The following is a 13,755-nucleotide window of genomic DNA, read 5'->3' as shown; positions in this document are numbered from 1 at the left end:
CAGAAGGGAGATATTCCTGAGGAAGCAGAAAGATGAAGGAAAGATCTTTCCCCTTCCTTCTCTTTCCCTTTCTCATCTTGTGCTGGAAAGATGGTGCTTTATGCTTATGAGGATTAGAATCAGGAGAGCTGGCACAATGAAAGTGGTCTTCTCTGCACAGTACAGGGACAGATTGCTCTTAGCTTCTACTTCCTGCTTTCCTTATTTGTGCAAATGAGGCCAATGAGCAGTCATTTACAGCACTAAGTCTTGAGCGACCATTTCCTTGCATGTGGAAAGGAGGAAGACGATATCTTGTGCACTGGCCACAGTTCAAGATCAAGGTGCTTCATTTATACCAGCATTTGATGGACAGCTGGCTTCGCGATCTCAGATCTCATCCGAATGCTCTTCGAGAAAAAATACTCATTCTCTGCGAATTTCCTCATTTAAAATCTAATTAACGTGCTTCAAATGGTCTCATTGTTTTATCATATACAACTACCCCAAACCCAATAATCATCAACACTATAAATTTAAATGCATCAGAACAAATGTAACCAAGCGCACAGCCCTCAGCACTTTGGGGCTCTGCGCCCCTCCCTGCGGGCTGCGTACCAATCCCTACAGTTGATGGCGTCACCGTAGCCGGGCGTGTCCACCACTGTCAGGCGCAGCTTGACCCCTCGCTCTTCAATCTCAACAGTCGAAGCCTCAATTTGGACAGTTCTTTCAATTTTCTCTAGAAAAAAACCCCAAACTTAGTAAGAGAATGTATCTTAAAATTGAGCGAGTTTGCAAAGAGGAGAAATTAGTTGTTACTTTCTGATTATTAAACAAATAATTGGAAGTTTACTACCTCTCTTTGAGGAAGATTTTCAGAAGGTAACATGAGGATTGTGTAAAAAAGATCCCAGAATCAGTAAGGAAAACATCAAAGCTAAGATTAAAGGGCTGCTTAGGAAGGTTAAAAATGCCAATATTGAAAATTACAATTTCTGTTCCTGGGACAAAGAAAACACTTCACAAATTCCCTTAAAAACTGAATTAAAAATATTTGTGAAAGGGCTCTATGTCCCTGTGGCGGTGGCCCAAGCCCTAGGCTCTGACTTTGTGTGCTTAATCCACTCTCGTAACAAGCACTCACGGATGCGGTGTCCTGCACTGGACGGCTCAGACAGCAGACGCAGCCTGACAACGTCTGGCCTCACAGTCATCTTCTATTTCCATAGCTGTTTCCAGGAGGGAAAGCATTTTCCCTTGATCCTCCCATTAGATGTACAACACAGGCAAAGCTATTTATTATACTTGACAGACAAAGAAAAGAAACTCACAGAGGATGGACCCACGGATACGCAGTCAGTCTACAAACAAAGCCCAAGGACGTGAGGTGCAGCACACCTTTCCCTATCTACATGACGTGTTCCTGGTGTTTAAAGCTGAACAAAAGGAAAGCAAGCACAAGGCTAAGGCATGAGATGCCGATGAGGCTCTTTAGCAGCCTTCCTGCAGAGCTGCACTGACGACAGCACAGGACCCTGTACCTGCGGCTCCGGGGATGATCCTTTCTGGGTAGAGATCGGTCAGGAACAGGCTGTTGATGAGAGTCGACTTTCCAAGACCCGATTCACCTTTAAACGAAAATGAAAACACTGTTGTGACATCACCCGAATGACATGGTTAACCCGTCAGTGTTTATGGGAAGTCTGGCACTGGGCTAAGTTCCTCACAAACATCATTCTCTATCCTCTGTAGGACTAGGTATTTGGGAGGACTCCCCATTTCATTGAGGGGAAATGAGTGCTCAAAAGTCAGTAACTCACTCTGGTCAGAGCACCTCGATCAGAGTCCAGGACCGTGGGACTCCCGAATTTGTATGTTGTAGGATCAGAAACATGCTGTTACCTCTTCACAAATGTGTGGAACAGACTTTAGAGGTGGGTCTTTCTTTTTTGATAAATGGAATGCAAAGTAGGTTTTCAGTTATGAGTTTTGTTAATTGTTAAACTTATCACATTTTCAGAAAACTGAACACATCTATCCAATAATGTCAAGAACACTCTGGCTTCCCAAGCTATGGGAAGAGGAAACAGACAGACACACAAGACTCCCTTGTAGATGACCGCTCTGCCATCTCCCCATCAACAAGGCAGGAGCTGGTCAGCCCTTCCCTTCTCCTGTTTTACAATCACCCTCCTGTCCCAACACTGGCAACTGCCTTATGTGAGGGAACTTCCCTGCTCACTTTGTTGAGAGTAACATCACCAATTCGGGCAACACGTATTCATTCAAGCACCTAATGAGTTAATCCTTCTTCAACTACCATAACGATGTATTCTGAATATCTGAAATTTAATTTCAAAGAAGATGCGAAACACCAAAAATTAAATTGTATATTCGAAGGAAGCATGAACAGACTCCATCCTTTCATTGTAGGTTATGGGCTAAGGCTTAATTGTGCATGGAGAAGTGCCTCTGAACTTGGTGCCCAACTGTCCCTTGGACATCTTGGCTTGAACCTCCCTCTGCTAAGCCCTGCACAGCATGTGGAAGGAGTACACGTTTAAAAATCATTATTCTTGGGAAAATCAAGAATGAAGGAGTGATCGCAAAATGTTTAGACATAGAAAGTTAGGAGTGCAGTTTAACTAGATTGCAGTTTTCACAGATGAAAAAAGGAACACTGAAAGGACAAAACTAGAATTATGTGTTGAACACGTCCAAATATAAGGGCATAAAAATGTGACTGAACACACATGGTCCCATCAAGTTATCCTGTTAAGCTGTCTGCAATGCCCCTTTGCATATTTTATACACTTCAAGGGGAGCTTACCAATATGTGCCAAGTCTTCTCCCCGTGCCTGGCACAGGCCGAGGTGCTGGGACACATGAGAACCGGACAGACAAGTCCTTGCTCCTGTGGAGCTTTGCAGTCCAGTGGGAGAACGACAAACAAAGTCATTCTATCACTGACTGAGTGGTGACAGCTGTGGATGATAAGGCTGAACAGCAACTGGGGTACAGAAGACAGTTGAACAAAGGTGTGTCTGAGTGGAGACAGCTTCTTTTTTTTTTTTTAAAAAAGCAGTTAAGATCCAAATAGCTGATTCTAAGTTATAAATCTTAATTTTAAGGGTATAAGTGATTATTTCACTTGGAATAGCTTTTGAGTAATCTACAAGTAATATACTCATTAAGTCAGAACATGATGCTACTCTTGGGCTGAAACTCGGAGAGCACTGAGCTTTGCTGTGCTCCGCTCACTGACCTTCCTATCCTGGCTAGGAGTTTCTCAAATGGCTGCCTTTAAATGGGGGAAAGAAGACAAGCAAGAAGACATGTGGATCAGTGTAAATCCATCACCATCAAAAAAATTCGACACAAAATATATCAGGGTTAGCAATCAATTACTTTAGTTATCCTTGAAAAGCAGCGCTAGCAAAGACTGACTGGGATGGGAGGTACGCTCCGAGTTTACAAAATGGCTCGTTTTCACCAATTAGAAAGAAATACACACTATGAGACACACGGTGGCGCCACAATCTGAAGAACAGGAGCGGGGTAAGAAAAAGTGGAGCTTCATTTTACACCATTCTGGAATCCCATCTGGCAACCCGGCACAGAAGCTCTGGACTTTAATCTAACTGAAGTTTTAGTTTTGAAAACCTAGGCTAGAAAAATTAAACCACACAACTTAGGCCAAGCCAGGAACGCTACAAAATAAAAAACAGCTTTCTCACCTGGGGAGTTTTTCTTCACATTTACTTTTCAATTTTAACCAACACTTAAGACAGAAACTGTTTTCTCAAACAATATGAAACAAAGGCCCTTGTGGAAGCCCCTAAAGAGCAGTATTCTAAGTCGTCAGCTTTTTGCCCATTTAAACAGCTCCTGTCCTGTGCGATGGCAGGATGGAGCTGAGGGTCACAGGAGAAGGCGTGATTTCACAGAAGGGTGCTCACACAGGCCCCAGGCAGTTCAGAGCTGCCACCATCCCAGGCCTACGTGCCCTTAGGGAGGAACACCCCTAACACGTGTGCCTTCTCACCACTCATGAACATACAATTACCCTAGCACATTTTTGCTTTAAGGCCAGTTTTCATTTTCTTGGCTTAGTTCTAAAGCTCTGAGTGTTTACTGTAAACTTCTTGCAAATTTGGTCACACTAACCACCCTACTGACTTTCTACCAGGTAACATATTTGGCAATAAGCTTTACATTTTTTATCTTGCTGTTCTTATGAGTTGATCCACCGCCTCACATAATCGTGGGAGGCTAGTAACTCGCAACGAGCCACCACCAACTACTTGCCATTTGACTAGACTCTTCAGCAGCAGGTCGCTGTGTTCTCTCACTGATGACCCGCCCCCAGCTTCCTTTTTTAAACAACTTATCTGTGATTTTAAAATTCCTTGCAGGGGCCGGCCCTGCGGCCGAGCAGTTAAGTTCACGTGTTCCGCTTCGGCAGCCCAGGGTTTCACCGGTTCGGATGCTGGGCCCGGACATGGCACCACTCATCAGGCCATGCTGAGGCGGCATCCCACATGCAACAACTAGAAGGACCCACAACTAAAAATATGCAACTATGTACTGGGGGGGCTCTGGGGAGAAAAAGGAAAAATAAAATCTTAAAAAAAAAAAAAAAAAATTCCTTGCAGATTGCTGCCCAAACATTTGTAATCTTTCATTTGCATATGATCTATCATTTTGTGAATTTTTTTGTTTCTTTAGAAGTCTGCCACAACTTAAAAAACCACGCCTTTCCTCTTTAATTCTCTGACTTAGTGTTAGGTGCGTGGGGTTTTTCCTGATACACCATTTTTCCTGAGCTGCTAATAGCTACAATTTAAAAGTTGAGGGTTCTTGTGGTTAACTTTCTCACTCTGCTCTTCACTACCCATCTGACCCTTAATCCCCTAACTACCTTTCTTTTGAATCAAATTTACCCAGGTATCATTTACATACACCTCAGTTAAAAATACAGTTAAGTGCACTCATTTAAACAGTAGTCAGATTAGTTTTGACAAAAGCATACACTCAGATAAACAAACTCCACTCAAGATCCAGAGTACGTCCCCACCACAGAGGCCCTCTGCACACCTTACAGTCACCTCTACCCTCTCCAGCCCCCAGAGCATGAACACATCATCTGCTTTCTGGCACTGGACTGGATTATTCTAGAACTTCATATACATGGGCTCATCCAGCAAGCCCTCTTTTGTGTCTGGCTGCTTTTGCTCAGCATACAGATCTTCCTCGACTTAACGATGGAGTTATGTCCTGATAAACACATCACAAGTTGAAAACAGCATTAAGTTAAAAATGCACTTAATACACCTCACCTCCCAAACATCCTAGTCAGCCCCGCCCACCTTACATGTGCTCAGAACACTTAACTAGCCTACAGGTGGGCAAAACCATCTAACACAGTCTGTGTTATAATAAAGTGTTCACTATCTCATGTAATTTACTGAATAGTGTACTGAAAGTGAGAAACAGAATGGTTGTATGGGAGGTCTTCCGTGGTTCCATACAAATTTTAGGATGATCTGTTGTAGTTGTGTGAAAAGTCACTGGCATTTTCACAGGGATTGCACTGAATCTGTAGATTGTTCTGGGCAGTACAGACATTTTAACAGTATTAATTCTTCCAATCCATGAGCACAGTCTATCTTCCCATTTACTTGTTTTCAGTTTCTTTTATCAGTGTCGTCTTAGTTTTCACAGTAGAGGTCTTTGACCTACTTGGAAGACTTGGTTAATTAATTCCTGGGTATTTTCTTCTTTCTGATGCAAGTGTAAACAGGACTGTTTTCTTAATTTTTCTTTCTTGCCCATTTTATTCTAGACTTTTTATACGTTTATAATTAGATCAACAATCTTAATCTTTAATGGGTTTTGAATGTTTACAAATGCATTTTTTACACGACAGCATGAATTTCCCCTTTAGAACTACTCTGATTGATTTTCCAATGCTCAACCATGCATTCTTGCTATAAACTCCATTCGTTTAGGATGTATAGTCAGTTCTGCTCTAACACTTGCTTTGAAAGAAGGAATTTGTTCCAACACAAGTGATATATTAGGAAATAATTTCAGCATAATACAAATTTCGAATTTGCTTACGTGTGATTTCACTGGTGAGAAATTATGTGAACAGAGAAAACTACCCAGCAGAATCAAGCCATGAAAGAATACTCCCAATGCACACACCTCAGCTACCAGGCACCTCAGCTATGGGGATGCTAAGCCACACCCGCTCACCTCTAGTCTCAAACTTTCCATCCATCTTCAGATAACCCTCCTTCCACAACTTCACGGTAACGCACAAGATGCAACCAACCTGAAGCCCACTTTCACCAACATCAGACATTGTTCAAGGCATAGTGACTTATCTGGTGTAGTAATATGATTCTTAACCATTTAACATGTGTACAACTGAGACCATTTGCATCATGTCCCTCTCTTTCTTCCTAACATGTCACTGAGGAAGGCTGAGTGTCATGCCCCTGCTCTCCACAAGCCCGTGATTTTAACGGCATGATTTTGCATAGCATGGTGAATTTTTAGGGACACACATATATTGCATTATAGCAGAACTAACTGTATTAAATTTTTATATATTGCTGGACTTGATAAAACTTTACCAAGGTGCTGTGTCTATGCTCATGAGGAATTAGTCTTTACTTCTGTTATTTGTAACAGGGTAATGCTGACCTAACAAAAGACTTTCATTATGCAGGGTATCTTTGGTGAATGTTCCATGTGCACTTGAAAAGAATGTAGATTCTGCAGTTGTTCAGCATAGTGCTCTGAATGTCAACTGGGTCGTCTTGTTTGGTAGCATTACTTAAATGTTCTATAACATTGCCGATTCTCTACTTGTTTCATAAATTACAGTGAGGAGCATTTAAAACTCCTGTTATTACAGATTCCTCTTTCGCCTATTGGGTTTTGCATCATGTATCACGGAGCTCTGGCATTAGGTGCGCACATCGTTTTGAATGGATCGCTTATCACCATGATGCACACTTCCTCATCTCTGGAATGTCTGGCCAGTAGACCTAACGTCTACGTTGTCTGATTTAACACAGCCACTTCAGCCTTCTCAGGACTGGGGCTTGTGTAGTAATTTCCCCTTCTTTTACTTTTAACCTATCCGTGTTTCTACGCTGGAAGTGTTTTTCTTGTATACAAAAGGTCATTCAGTCTGATCACCTCTGCCTTTTGCTTTTACCAAGTTGCCTTGCACATGTTCAGGGAATATAATCACTGAGACGGCTGGGGTCAAGCCTGCCATTCTGCTACCCTTTTTCTATTTGTCTCATCTATTCTCTTTCCTTTTCCTGCTTTCTTTTGGATTGAACACTTTTTATATTCTAATTTATGGAAGCTATTGGCGTTTAGGGAAAGCTGTTTTATTCTTCCAGCAAGCACTCTGGAGTTTGCCACAGGTACCGTTAACTGTGCAGTCTTCCTTTCAATAACACTCTATCTCTTCACCAGAACCCAAGATGTCTCAACAGCATGCTTCTAGTCACCTCCTGTGCTTTATGCCTTCTTGCGTGTTCATCTCATTCTTACATGTTATGTGCTGTTGTTTGTTTTAAAGTCAATCATCTTCGAAAGAAATTAAAAGGCAAGAAAAGTCTTTTATATTTACCAACACATTTGCCATTTCTAGTGCTCTCCCTTCTGTCAACCTGAGGGTGAACCTCATTTAATCTTTCTTATGGTGTAGGGATAGCGATAAATTCTCTCAGCTTATTTACCTGAAAATGTCTTTATTTCAACGTTTTTTTTAAACTTTCATTTTTAAAGCTTATTTTTGATGAAAACAGAATTCTAGGCTGATGGTTTTATTCTTTCAGTATTCAAGTGTCATTCCACATGGCTTACGGTATTCCCGATGAGAAGACAGTGGTCTTTCTTATCTCTCATCCTCTGTATTATAATGTGTTTTCCCTGGGTTTTTTTCCCTAGTTACTTTAAGATTTTCCTGCTTATCACTGCTTTTCACAGATCTGCTTATTACGTGCCCTGGTGTGCTTTTCCTTCTATTTATTCTGCTTGGTGTTTTGGTTTGGAAGCTTTCTATTGGCCTTTTTCTTCTGCAGTGTATGATCTGCTATTAGGCCCATCAGAAAAATTTTCATCTCAGACATATATATTTTTTTAATCTCTAAAAGTTCCATTTGGTTCCTTTTTGTTATCTTCTACTTACCTCATTATATTCATGTTTTCCTTTAAGTAAAGGAGCATATTTGAAATAGTTAAAGTTCTTGTTTGCCAATTCTATCATCTCTGTCATTTCTGGATCTATTTCTATTGCTTGATTTCTCTCCTGGTTATGTGCCTCACTTTTTTTTCTTTGCTTCTTTGCACATGCTATACTTTATTTTTTAAGATTGGCTCTGAGCTAGCATCTATTGCCAATCCTTTTTTTACCTCCTTCTTGTTCTCCCCAAAGCCCCCTAGTACATAGTTGTATATTCTAGTTGCAGGTCCTTCTAGTTGTGGTATGTGGGATGCTGCCTCAGCGTGACCTGATGAGCTGTGCCATGTCCAAGCCCAGGATCCGAACCAGCGAAACCCTGGGCTGCCCAAGCGGATTGTGAGAACTTAACCACTCAGCAACAGGGATGGCCCCTCCAGTAAGTTTTTATTGGATGCTACATACTGTGAATGCTACACTGTAATTGCCTGGATTTTGACTTCCAAGTGGGGTGTTGTCCTGGTAAGTACCTCCTTTATTTGTAAATCAGCTTGATCCTTTTAAGCTTGTTTACAAGCTTTGTTAGGGAGGGTTTAGAACAGCCTTTACGTCTAGTTTAGCCTTACTCCTAAGCAAGGAGTTTCTGGAGTTTCAACTGAATGAATGCCTTGGGTGTTCAACAAGACGACTCCTCTGGGGGCTGGAATTCCAACAGCTCTGACCCCATTCTGGCTGTCCAACTCTGTGCAGGCTCCAGTTCTGCTCAATCTCCTGGTGGTTAATAGTGGCCCAGCCTCATGAAATCTCACCCTGCCCATATGCAGTTCAGGTCGGCCACGGTATCAAAGGGAACGCCAACGCAGATTTCTGGAGTCCTTTCTCTTTTTTTGGCACTCTGCCTTGCGACCTCAGGCTCCCGCTCCCTCAGCTTCCCTGAATTGTGATCTCATCCTTCAGCTCTGAGACTGCTGTGCTCTGACTAATTCACCCCTCCCTGGGGCAGGTAAATAGAAGAAAGCCGGAATGCCTTTACAGCTCATGTAATTCGTTTTCCTTCTCTCAAGGATCAAAGTCCTGCATTGCCTGTTGTTCAATGTCTTAAAAGAGCTGTTTTATCTATTTTGACCAGTCTTCTAGCTATTCATGTCAGGAGGACTAGTCTGGTATCAGTTATTTCAGGGGTCGGCAAACTATAGTCCTCAGGTCAACTCTAGCTCACTACCTTGTAAATAAAGCTTTCTTACAACACAGCTATGGCCATCTGTTGGCATATTGTCTACGGCCGTTTCCTCCTAGAACAGGAGAGAGAATAGCTGTACCAAAAAGTATATGGCTCACAAAGCCTTATATATTCACTATCTGGCCCCTTATAGAGTTCGCCAACCCCCGAGTTATTCTATCATGGCCAGAAGTAGAAATTAGTGCTGGTTTTTGAATCCTCTAAAATATTAAAGACTGTTTGACAGACAGATTGCACTGGATTTCTCTTTTCTAGCAGGACCCTGAATTTGCGTTATGATCATTATCATGTAATTGTGCTCCTAAAACACGTCACCATTCACTTTTCTGGACCAAGATTCAAACAATTTCTTTCATTTCAGATTTACGAACTATTTACCCTGGGAAACAATCACTTGTCCTACTCATGCATGACCACCATTACACGACCTCATCATTTTTGGGAGAATTTTACAGTTATCAAGAATGAAATAAAATGTAAGGTAATTTTCTAGTTAAAAATAAGTGTATCAGTTATCTATTACTGTGTAACAAATTACTGTAAAACTCCGGGGCCTAAACCAACAACGCATGTTTATTATCTCACGGATTTTTTTGAATCAGGAATTTGGGAGTGTCTAAGGTGGGTGGTTATGGCTTGGCAGTCTCTCATGCAGTAATAGTCAATATCAGCCAGGATGGGAGTCACCAGCAGGCTTAAATGCGGCCAGGGGCTGTTTCTGAGATGGGTCACTTACATGGCTACTTGCAGGCCTTAGTTCCTTGCCTAGTGGGACTTCTGTCTGAGGCTGCTTAAGTGCCCTCCCAACATGGTGGCTAGCTTCCTCTAGAGTGACTGAGTCAAGAGAAGGCAAGGCACAAGCCGCAATATCTCTCCTGACCCAGTCCAGAAGTCACACACCTTCACTTCTCCAATCTCCTACACAGGGAAGCCCTGTGCATTGTGGGAGGGAACTAGAAAGCATCATGGATACCAGAAGACAAGGACCACTGGGGGCCATCCTGGGGGCTGGCTGCCAAAACGAGTAAAAACTTTCACTACGTATAATAAGGACACGACAGGAAAATTTTAATTTTACTGTTCAGTAAAACTTTCTAAAGATTTTTTTTTCAAATTCCCAAGTTATTTGATTCTGCCCACAAAGGAATTTTTTCTTTGACTTTACAGGTCACATTATTTTACTCCACAGGTTGGGAAGGGGAGACATCCACAGATCTAATAAGCTTGAAGGTATAAATTAATTGCTTACCGACCACCATTAGTGTGAACTCAAAACCTTTTTTCACTGATTTTCGGTGAACTTGATTGGGAAGATTTGCAAATCCAACATAGCCAGGAGTTTCTGGATTTATAAACTGAGCTGGTTGTTGCTAAAATAAGATTTTACAAAAAAAGAGCAAATAAAACATTAGTTGCTTTTAAGATATAACCAAACCTGTGACAAATATAGCTATCGTTAGTTCTCACAAATAAAAAAATACATACACATAAATTAACACTTCCAAAGTGATGGTGTTCACTTAAGAACATTTATTAAAAAGAAGAAAAACCAATCCAGTATTATTCCATGCCAATATGCTGACCTAAAACTACATTTCTGTTAAGCAATTAAGCAATACATAAAAGAAGGTATATGTTTAATTCACCTTAGTACAATTTCAAACTTTGACTTGAGAAACTGTCTACAGTTACAGGAAAATCAGCCAGATTTACAAAGTAATGCCACAACTCACAGTGGTCTCATTCAACAAACTTAGCTAAAGAACAGCTTCGAAAAGTAAATACTTCCAGGAAATAAGATGTGGTGCATCTGTGAAAAGCATCCAGGAAAAAGTCATGTCTCTTGTTATGTTCCTAGCTCTATGGAAAGGAGCCTCACCAAGGGGGAGGCAGGCAACTCAGGGATGGCTTGTTGAGTACCCAGCTTCAAAGACCAAGAAAGAGAAACCTGAGAATGATGAGAAAGAGATCAGAGCTGATGACGCTCAAGTGTCAATATTTCCTGACAGATGGATACCCGATACGAGGAATGACAGATGGAGATGTGGTAAAGCAAGTATAGTAAAAACTGGAGAATCTAGGCAATGACATATTAAAAATGGGCGAAAACTAAAAAAGATACATCAATTGACTTATTAATTGCAAAAGGCAAGATATAAAATAGTATTTCCTTTAGGATTACATTTTGTAAATGTGTGTTCCCATGTACACACAGGTGTAAAAAATGTTTACAAAATTTCTGGGCATTGGAATTATGGCTAATTTTTATTTTCTTTTTTGCAAGTGAGGTGTTCTACACTAATACTTGTATAAAAAATAAAAACTGGTATGATAATGCATCAGATAGTAAGGAATACCCAAAGACTCAAAAATAAAAGGCAAAGAAAATGATAATCTTGCATTTTAACCACAAATTCTGCCTTTCTTAGTGCATCTCTTAGAACTAATTTCTTCCAGGGCTGTGGGCTAATTTGCAAGAGCTGATATAAGTCAATTTATCAAGTTTAAGAGCCCCATCAATCTCATCATGATAAATTATTAGAATTTTACATTATTATTTGGTTGGTCTGCTGGGAATGATCTAAGGAGATTAAACGGGTTGTTACTGATGTATTTAGAAACAAGAAACTGAAAATCTGAAAAACTAATGCTCAAAGCTTTTAGGATGACAATTAAACTAGAATGCCGTCTTAACAAATCAAATACATCAGCTGTATTAAAAATAATCAATCATATAAATATTGACTATAAACAGTTTGAAAACAAAGCAGTTTTTCTCCTTATACTGTAGATACATGAAGTGTGTGAATCTCTTACCTTAGACATCTTCAGTGAAGTTTCGTCAATCTGTCAAAAAAAACCACACAAATATCCATATATGCATACACACACATATTTAATTTAGCATGAGTCGACACGTAAAAAGACTGACACGCAAGGCATCAACAGCTTCTGTTTCACTTAGCTTCTTAATTACATCAAATGCTTCCCCAGAAATGATGAAATGATCCGTTCATCACAAAGATAAATTAGATATGAAGAATTAGGTTGATGAAAACAACCATATAAACGTATGTGTGTATATATATACATTCTGTATTTTCAACAATATTCAAACAGTTTTTAGTACTGATTATATGCTAGGCACTAGGGACACAAGGGGAGAAGAAGACAAATTTCCATGACCTCTGGAATTATGTAATTTCCTTTGTCTCTGAAACCTTTCAACAAGGAAGCACTGTTTGCAATCTGCTGGAGACTCCCTGAGCTCCTGAGAACTAGATTTTTGACACTGGGGACCACACAGAAATATGAGCTACATTTGTAAGTAAAGGAAAATGGACTGAAGGCACCTGAGTGTTTGAGAAGATAGTTCTAGAGATATTTGGAATTTTAACACAAATTTTAGAAGCCTTGAAACTCTGGGAAACTCGGAGTCTGCTGGCTAACCTTTGTTAACGACGTCAACGAGATATGCATGCAGTCAAATTGGATTCCCACTGGAGCCTGGAAACTTATTAGGAAGTTTCTTTCACTTTCTTACCTCCCCATTTCCCCCAAATCCTAACACTCCTGAATACCGCACATTCTAAGTTTCCCTTCTGAATGGAAATGTTCCCAAGCACCCCTGAAGAAATGAGGCCCCCCCACCCCCATGGATGGCTTGGTTAACCAAGGTTAAGATAGCAGTAGGATTCGTAAGCCTTTAACTCTATGGTATCATGCCATACAAGAAAGATTACAGTTGGTTCTCCTTTTTAGTGGCCCAGTGGAAGCCCTACTGTCATCTGTCGGGCAGGAATGAGTGGAGGAGAGGAAGAGGAAGGCAAGATTAATACTTCCGTGCAGTGTGTGAACTGCTTCTTGCTCTGACAGACCCTTACTAAGGGTGGGAAGGGGGAGTATTGGGTGACGCCTAGAGCTCCAAGTGAGGACTCCTGACTAAGGAGGCAGGTAACGCTGGATCTGGACCATCTGGAATGCTTTAAGCCTCGGTAGTGGGATTAAGGCAAGCTTAAAGAAAAGTAGAATGCTAGGCAAGGAGACAAATTCTGAAGGAGTATAGTGGATCCTGGAAGAGCTAAGAGAACAGGTCCTGGCTCCCACGTGAGTGTGCCCTCCTTTCCATGCCTCCACGAAGAGGTGAGCAGGCAAGCTACAAGAGGAGGAAGGCAATAATTTGAACCAAAAAAATAGTATCACCATGATGAAGATGGAAGTACATTATTTAAAACAAAACTTTCTGGACCCATGATAGTCAAACCCAAACACTGGTAGCTGAATCAAACAGAAGGTCACAGCTGAGACTTGAAATGTGACT

General features: G+C 41.0%; 1 protein-coding gene across 11 annotated transcripts in view; it reads right to left on the bottom strand.

The window, feature by feature from the left end:
• Positions 1 to 13,755, bottom strand: part of SEPTIN2 (septin 2) — a 35,434-nt gene that overhangs the window by 14,040 nt on the left and 7,639 nt on the right. For all 11 annotated transcript variants that reach the window (XM_070620271.1, XM_070620270.1, XM_070620272.1 and 8 more), the window contains 4 exons: positions 12,252 to 12,281; positions 10,684 to 10,804; positions 1,524 to 1,610; positions 598 to 721 (listed from right to left, as the gene is read on the bottom strand). In XM_070620271.1, the coding sequence (XP_070476372.1) occupies positions 598 to 721; positions 1,524 to 1,610; positions 10,684 to 10,804; positions 12,252 to 12,260 (341 nt within the window). In that variant the 5' untranslated portion in view covers positions 12,261 to 12,281. The remainder of the gene's footprint in view (positions 1 to 597; positions 722 to 1,523; positions 1,611 to 10,683; positions 10,805 to 12,251; positions 12,282 to 13,755) is intronic.

Source organism: Equus przewalskii, chromosome 5 (genome assembly GCF_037783145.1).
Source record: "Equus przewalskii isolate Varuska chromosome 5, EquPr2, whole genome shotgun sequence".
Lineage (NCBI taxonomy): Eukaryota > Metazoa > Chordata > Mammalia > Perissodactyla > Equidae > Equus > Equus przewalskii.
Note: the sequence above shows the minus strand (reverse complement) of the source record. Positions and strands in the feature narration are given on the sequence as shown.